Source organism: Myxocyprinus asiaticus, chromosome 2, assembly GCF_019703515.2.
Source record: "Myxocyprinus asiaticus isolate MX2 ecotype Aquarium Trade chromosome 2, UBuf_Myxa_2, whole genome shotgun sequence".
Classification (NCBI taxonomy): Eukaryota; Metazoa; Chordata; class Actinopteri; order Cypriniformes; family Catostomidae; genus Myxocyprinus; species Myxocyprinus asiaticus.
Window position 1 is genome coordinate 51,127,352 of NC_059345.1, and position 8,275 is coordinate 51,135,626.

General features: G+C 36.9%; 1 protein-coding gene across 1 annotated transcript in view; it reads right to left on the bottom strand.

Annotated features, from left to right (window-relative positions):
* Positions 1 to 4,830, bottom strand: part of LOC127452234 (very-long-chain 3-oxoacyl-CoA reductase-B) — a 35,080-nt gene extending 30,250 nt beyond the window's left edge. Inside the window, exon 1 of the mRNA XM_051717586.1 lies at positions 4,528 to 4,830. Within this exon, the coding sequence (XP_051573546.1) occupies positions 4,528 to 4,681 (154 nt within the window). The 5' untranslated portion in view covers positions 4,682 to 4,830. The remainder of the gene's footprint in view (positions 1 to 4,527) is intronic.
* Between the last annotated feature and the right edge of the window lie 3,445 nt (positions 4,831 to 8,275).

Consider the following 8,275-nt stretch of genomic DNA (forward strand, 5'->3'; position numbering starts at 1 on the left):
AAGTGTGTCTGCCAAAGCCCAAAGTATACTTCGAATCTGGCGAGACCACTTAGCGTCTGCTTACAGTCACACCTCTTCACACACATGCTCTTGATGTGCACATCCAATGTTGTCATTTCCACAATCATCTCCTTTTGTTTACTGCCGATGCATCTTGTAGTGTTAAAGGAGGTCAGGAGAGACCTGCATTTGTATAATTCGAGTCTGAAGGACTATAAAGACATCTTTGTGTCTAAACTCCTGAGGAGAAATAGCGCAGTAAGTACACTTCGACATGCTCGCGTTCGACTGTACGCAGACGGCAATCATTCACGTCAAAACCGAAGTATACTTTGGGCTTTAATGACTTAAATGTAAATGTTGCCAGATCTAGGCTCATTTTAACATGTCACTACTGGTTACACAAAAAAATAAATAAATAAATAAAAAGTTTAGACCTGCTAAAAGGAAACATTTGGCAGCAGACTCTACAAGCATTGGAGAAGCATTACACTGGTACGGTGTACTGAAATGTAGCTAAAAATTAACTCAATTTAAAAAAAAAAAAATCCCTTACAGCTTCTTAAGGTTCAGGCAAAATCAGTTCCGAACAAAGACTTAATCAAAACTAGGTCCACAAACTCACTACACAATCTATCCAGCTAATTCTAAAGTGGTCAATATGCGTGTTTTAAGTAATGCTGTATTTTAAAGTACAGTACAGTGCAATTAATGATTTGATGGAATAAGGTTAAACATTTTCATGAACTGTTAACATAGCTGAATATTAAATTTTTTTAAGCATTTTTATTAGTACTCAGTCGATTAAAATAAAAATAATATTGTACCGTAACAAAAACGTTAATTGGTTAATGGTTAGTTTTCTTATATATATATATATATATATATAGCCCCTTTTCTACCAATTTGGAGTGCCCAATTCCCACTACTTAGTAGGTCCTCGTGGTGGCGCAGTTACTTGCCTCAATCCAGGTGGTGGAGGACAAGTCTCAGTTGCCTCCAATTCTGAGACCGTCAATCCGCGCATCTTATCACGTGGCTCGTTGTGCATGACACCGTGGAGACTCACAGCATGTGGAGGCTCATGCTACTCTCCACAATCCACGCACAACTTTCCACGCGCCCCATTGAGAGCGAGAACCACTAATCACGACCACGAGGAGGTTACATCTTGTGACTCTACCCTCCCTAGCAACCGGGCCAATTTGGTTGCTTAGGAGACCTGGCTGGAGTCACTCAGCACACCCTGGATTCGAACTCGTGACTCCAGGGGTGGTAGTTAGCGTCAATACTCACTGAGCTACCCAAGCCCCCACAACGGTTCGTTTTCTTAACATAAAACATTTAAGACAATACATGTAAACTATTCTTAAATTATGGTGAAACAAATGTATAATCAGGCATTCCCAGACGTTCCTGCATGACTAATCACATTTCATTATATTTTATGGAAATTGTTTTGTTTCTTATTTTTAATATTATGTACATTGGGGTGTTCTGTGTTATATTTTATGTTGTTTAGTTAATATTTATTGCATTAGTGTCTAGGGCTGGGCGATATGACGATGTAATCGGATATCAACAATGTCTTACAAAGATCCTGATGCTGATTGCAAACAGATGATGATCAACAATATCGGGAAATGGCAAAACCATGGATCTGGGAAGTCAACAAATATACTTCAGCTCTAATTTCGCTGAAATGCAGGTGTGTGACACATATCGGTACCCAGGGAGATTTACAGTCAATGATAAACCTTAACTTTTATTAAATACTACACATTAATGAGTCAAAGTTTCTACATTATATGACAATAAAACCTGTTTAGCAAACTTGTGCAGAGACAGATGTTCAAAACATGGTGGATTAAACTTTCTTTTTATTATCGTAAACCTGCAGAACAAACGCTAGCGTTGCAGCATCGTTTATCAGTTTGGTTGCTATGAGACATCTCTGCTGACAATCAAGGTACCGCTGAAAATGACAACGTAATTAATCTAAAAACTAAAAAAGGCCCCTCTTTGATATGTTTGTGTCTAGTTGTCAGGTATGTCACTGAATTTCGAATTCAGTGAAAAGTCATGTCAAGCATTTTCATTACGATCATCATTTTCATGATCGATCACTGCTGTCACTTCTGAGTACTCGGGAACCCATCCCTATTGCTTTGATCGTTTTGTGCAATAGGATATTGTAGTTATTTAGCCTATTTATTTGTTGAATATCCGTTAGTTACCACATTGAAGGGCTGCACTAGGTGTCCATATATCCCTCGAAAAGGTGTCTGATCGGGGTCACTTGAACATAACGGAGCCTAATTATACATTACCATCCTTAACACCGATTAGTCGACTAGTCTTTCAAAAACAGACTGACTAGTTGATTATGAAAATTTAGAGTTTTTCCACATACCTAGTTAGTACCGGTACAGCACTGCATACAGTGACAAGAAAAAGTATGTGAACCCTTTGGAATTAGCTGGTTTTCTGCATTAATTGGTCATAAAATATGATCTCATCTTCATCAAAGTCACAAGTATAGACAAACACAATGTGCTTAAGCTAACAACACACACACAATTATAACCTATTATGTCTTTACTGAACAAGTAAAGGGTTTTACATACATACACACATACACTGTGAATGTTTGAATGATGTATTCAGTTTGTACAGGAACAATGCAATCATTTGTGTGTTAGAGATTAAACCAGATAGTGTTTGCTCATTTTTATAACTTGGATGAAGATCAAACCATATTTTCAGACAAATACACTGGCGACTAAAAATTTGGAATAATGTACAGATTTGACTCTTATGGAAAGAAATTGGTACTTTTATTCACCAAAGTGGCATTCAGATGATCACAATGTATAGACAGGACATTAATAATGTGAAAAAAATGTCCAGAACTTCTTAAACTACTTAGAGTTCTCATCAAAAAAATCCTCCACATGCAGCAATGACAGCTTTGTCGGGCACTTCTCATGCACCTTACAGTCTAGCTGATCCCACAAAAGCTCACTGGGGTTAAGATCCATAACACTCTTTTCCAATTATCTGTTGTCCAGTGTCTGTGTTTCTTTGCCCACTCTAACCTTTTCTTTCTGTTTCAAAAGTGGCTTGTTCTTTGCAATTCTTCCCATAAGACCTGCACCCCTGAGTCCTCTCTTTACTGTTGTACATGAAACTGGTGTTGAGCGGGTAGAATTCAATGAAGCTGTCAGCTGAGGACATGTGAGGCATCTATTTCTCAAACTAGATACTCTGATGTACTTATCCTCTTGTTTAGTTGTACATCTGGCCTTCTACATCTCTTTCTGTCCTTGTTAGAGACAGTTGTCCTTTGTCTTTGAAGACTGTAGTGTACACCTTTGTATGAAATCTTCAGTTTTTTGGCAATTTCAAGCATTGTATAGCCTTCATTCCTCAAAACAATGATTGACTGGTGAGTTTCTAGAGAAAGCTGTTTCTTTTTTGCCATTTTTGACCTAATATTGACCTTAAGACATGCCAGTCTATTGCATACTGTGGCAACTCAAAAACAAACACAAAGATAATGTTAAGCTTCATTTAACAAACCAAATAGCTTTCAACTGTGTTTGATATAATGGCAAGTGATTTTCTAGTACCAAAGTATCAATTTAGCATGATTACTCAAGGATAAGGTGTTGGAGTGATGGCTGCTGGAAATGGGGCCTGTCTAGATTTGATCAAAAATGAGTTTTTTCAAATAGTGATGGTGCTGTTTTTCACATCAGTAATGTCCCGACTATACTTTGTGATCAGTTGAATGCCACTTTGGTGAATTAAAGTACCAATTTCCTTCCAAAAAATCTGTACATTATTCCAAACTTTTGGCCACCAGTGTATATACATAAATGCAGCTAATTCCAAAGGATTCACATACTTTTTCCTGCCACTGTATATCTACAATATATATCGAGGGAGGGTATCTAATCCTGCCATTTAACATTTGTGTAAATGTTACAGCTTGGATGTATGAAGCCACTTTATTAGATGTCAGCTGAGATCAAAATCAGAGCAACACACGTTGTTGAGAGGTGACAGTATGATGGACTTTTGTAACTCCACGTATGATAAGCCCATGGTCAAAAGTCTGCACAGGTCTACAACGAAAGCATAAGGTGTGAAGGTTGATCCTAACTGAGCCCACTGGTTAAGATAACTCCAGATCACCATTAATTTCATCCCTTAGTCTAACAGAACACGTCAAACATGACCTTCTAAACTAACTGAGCAGTTTAGCAGTTTATACTGATCAGAGAAAACCCTACAGTGTTTTAATAAATAAATTGTGTTAACTGTCATGGTTTATATACCATGTGTTTGTCTGTTTGGAGATGAGGGTTTGAGCTTAGCTCAACATGTATTTAATGTTTACTCTTTCAACGTGACTTCTACTGATAGGAGTAATCGAGCATAATCATTACACAGTAACCGATGGCTGGTTGCTGGAGTGGCTTGTATGTACCGTGAAGCATCTGTCAGTACCGTGTTACCTACCTGCCCATTTCCCGAGTTTGGATGCCTGGATCAAATTTCCATTCCCCAAAATCCACACACGAAGCCCGTTGAACAGATAAAACAGCGTGCATACCGACACCCAGGCGACAGTGACAGCACCTATCCAATATAGCAGCTCGTGCAATGTCTCCATGATAACAGTAGCAATGTCCCGAAGTGTCTACAGCGAGTAACTTTTATGTATGACAGCTTCCACACGGTATTTGATACAAATAGAGCTAGATAGCTGCGGTGCTACACGCTATCAGTCGGTCTGGGCGTGCAGGATTCAAGCGCATCCTCTTCCGCATTAGTGGCGTGCTGCCATGACTGTGTGCAAAACGCGCGTTCTGATTGGATAGAAGTTCTGTTCGTTAAAATCGGGTCATGGCGCGTTACCGCCCATTTTCCTGAGAAAGAATCAGGAAAGAAATGGAAAAGATTCAAGGTAGTACTAACAGACATGTGCACGTCTCTAATATTATGTTTTCAGAGAATGATTTAAAATAATGTAATTTAGGTTAAACTGTTTCATGTTTGAACTGACAAAGGTTTTTAACACTCAAATGCATGGAAATTTCACCAAACACTCTTACGTCAAGTCCCCATCTGACCTCATAGTGATTCCATTGGCTCATAGAACTTTTAATGGGTACTTTATTCACTGCCTGAGTAGAAATCCTTCACAATGTATATCGATATATCTTTGTAAATATGACATTTCATGACTTTTAAATCATATGTTACAAATAATAGTAGCATACAACCAAAGCTAAAGATCATGAAATTAAACATTTCTTATTCTGTGTGCTTTTCAGTTAGCTTACATTTTGCAAGATATCCGCTACAGCAGGGGTACTCAATAGGCGGATTCCGGTCCAGATCCGGACCGAAGGACAATTCAATCCGGACCGAGCTCTGTAGCTTTGTGCTAGTTATCTGACACCTGGCTAAGTGATTATGTAAGCATACATGTATTCGCCCGTGGAGCGGAAATAAATAGCATTTAGCGCTAGAGAGAAATATTTCTCTCTACAGCAGGAATAAAGCATGTTCAGCCCTTCTCAATTTATTCACGTTCCGCGTGCGTTGCCTCTCTCCCCTCTATAGACATGAGGCGCAGCATAAAGCCTAATTTACTGTACGTACGAGTTACAGCTGCGGTTATTTTAACAACAGTAGTGAAGACACCGCTACAGATACTGGCATCTTTCGCTTAAACACACTGCAGAAAACAAAAATTAAGTGAAACTAACTTCATCTATGTGATTCAGATGGTTCAGCTAAGCCAGGTTTGTGTCAGGACAAGTTAACGTGCCGCCTTAAGACTATAAGGTTTTTTTCCATCTACATTTAGCTTCATTAATCAGGATGTTACGAGCCTTTCATAATAAACAGATTTTTGTTCTAATTTTGTGAAAATTAAGCAGAGATGTCATCATGGCAAGGAAAGCCTATTTATCCTTAAATTAATCAAACAGATATTTAATGCTTCACTGTTATGTAAATTGTTTGTTTGTTGTTAGTAGATTCTCACTTTAAGGAAAATATAAAAATGGTCCATTCAGGCTTTTACGTTTTTATACATTTTCTCTCAGGGGACACCCCTGAACCCACAGTATTTTATCTGTCAAAAGGCCTCCCATGTCCCATACATAGGTATAGATTCTGAATGTAAAAATATTTCAACAAAACTGGACTGCTGTCATTCAGCTTCAAAACAAATCTTTTAACATTCACATCCAAGTGCCCTCGACTGATGAAGTCTTGATGAAATATTTTGATATTTTGGTAGGAAAGATCTCTCAGACACCACTAGCTGTCTCTGGGCCAGCTATTTCTTCTTTTTTTACAAAGTACTATTGCTGTCAACATGGCAAGTTATATAAACTATTTAAAAAAAGATACATAATTTCCTAGCCATTTAACTACTGACACCATGTAAGCTACATACTATCCAGACCTTTGCTGGGAAGCAAATGTAGAGACCGGACCTCTTGGAATTTTAATTGAGGACCCCTGTGCTACAGAATTACTAAACCACAATATTTGAAAATATATTGCATATTTACACACCTTACAATCTTATATGCACACCAGCAATTATTAGGGAGCATTTCTGTGCACTCTGAATATATATATATATATATATATACAATATATATACAGTATACTCCCCAAAAATAAATATGTGCTGAGCAGATTTGTGTACATTTAAAACCAACTTTCCTAAAACATGTCTTAAATGCGATTTTTATTTTATTTTTTATAAATATGTTTATTGTTTATGTGAAGCCAGTCAAGTTATTTCCATATGTATAGTGCTTTTCAAAGTTTCAAAGCCGTCGCAATAACATGATTGTGATGTTTTTGGTCAGGCATTACAAACGGTTATCCCCTGGTAATTCAATTTCATGGGCAGACTCATTTCATCATGACACCGGCACGTATATCTATCACAAATGGATCTACAAAATGCAAAGATAGTGTAAAAGACAATTAGCAAATAATAGAATAAAATATATTTTTATGTTTTATTTTTTTTATAGAGCAAAGAGATAATGCAACAAATCAGGACAAATCCAGAACAGGATTCATTATTTTCATACTGAAATTTCATGAGGCGCAACTGGCTGTAAAACATATATTGAGCTACACATAACACATAAGATACACATAAGTATTTTCTCAGGCACTTATTGAGTCTAAATAGTCGCACAATTAGTCATATCATACTGTCCATGTGTTGTACTTGCTATGTTGTTTCAAGTAGCAATGTCAAATGTAAATCAAGTCAATCACTGAAACAACAGCACCACCTTGATTAAGAAATAGCATGTATATTATTTATGTGTACACACATATGGAGTAATGATAATTCACCATTGTTGAGAATTCATTGTTGCATAGAAAATCAATGTGTTATAGTGTTTGAGTACTGTCTGAGTATCCTACTTATTTCTATTGTAATAAACAAAGAAATAGATAGTAAATTTATATGGATATGAAATAATCATAAAAATATAATTTATGGAAGTGCAAAAAAACTAAACAAAAAAACGACACTCTTACATAGCTCGGGTCTCTAATGACCCTATGCACTTTTGGTACTTAAACCATATAAAAAAATATTTCTTTTTGCAATTTTGGCATTTCTTTGTGTTACACTATTTATAAGAGAGAGATTGAGGAATACTAAAGAGGTTTGGGCACATCTCCAAAAAATGGATGAGGTACAGGGGGTGGAATGAGGTCCCGGGTCACTTAAGACCAGAGGTAGGCGTTTAAGGGTTTACCTTCAAATGCTGTTATCAATATAGCATATTTTTCTTTGCATCATATCTTATTCTAGAAAAAATTACATAAAATCCAGAAAATATACCAGCGCCTTTTGATTAATTTCTTTTGCTTCAATTATCTGAGGGGAAATCTTTGTTCTGCAGGAGCAGATGGAGATTCTTCTATCGACTAAAGTTGCAATATTACTATATTATAATATAAAATATATGCATACATCTCATACATCTATTGCTTGTTTACACACATTAATTTTCTACATCCCACAACCACCAACCAAGGGCGTAGATTTGGTTTGAATATTGGGGGGTTGTTTTGTGAAGCTGGGGGTGGGGGGGTTGTACTTGCTAGTCTTGATTATTGATTATAAGCAGGCTGTCAGAGAAACAAAAAAGAAACAGTAAAAACTAAAAAGGATAAAACATGCATGCACATAACACAAACACGCACT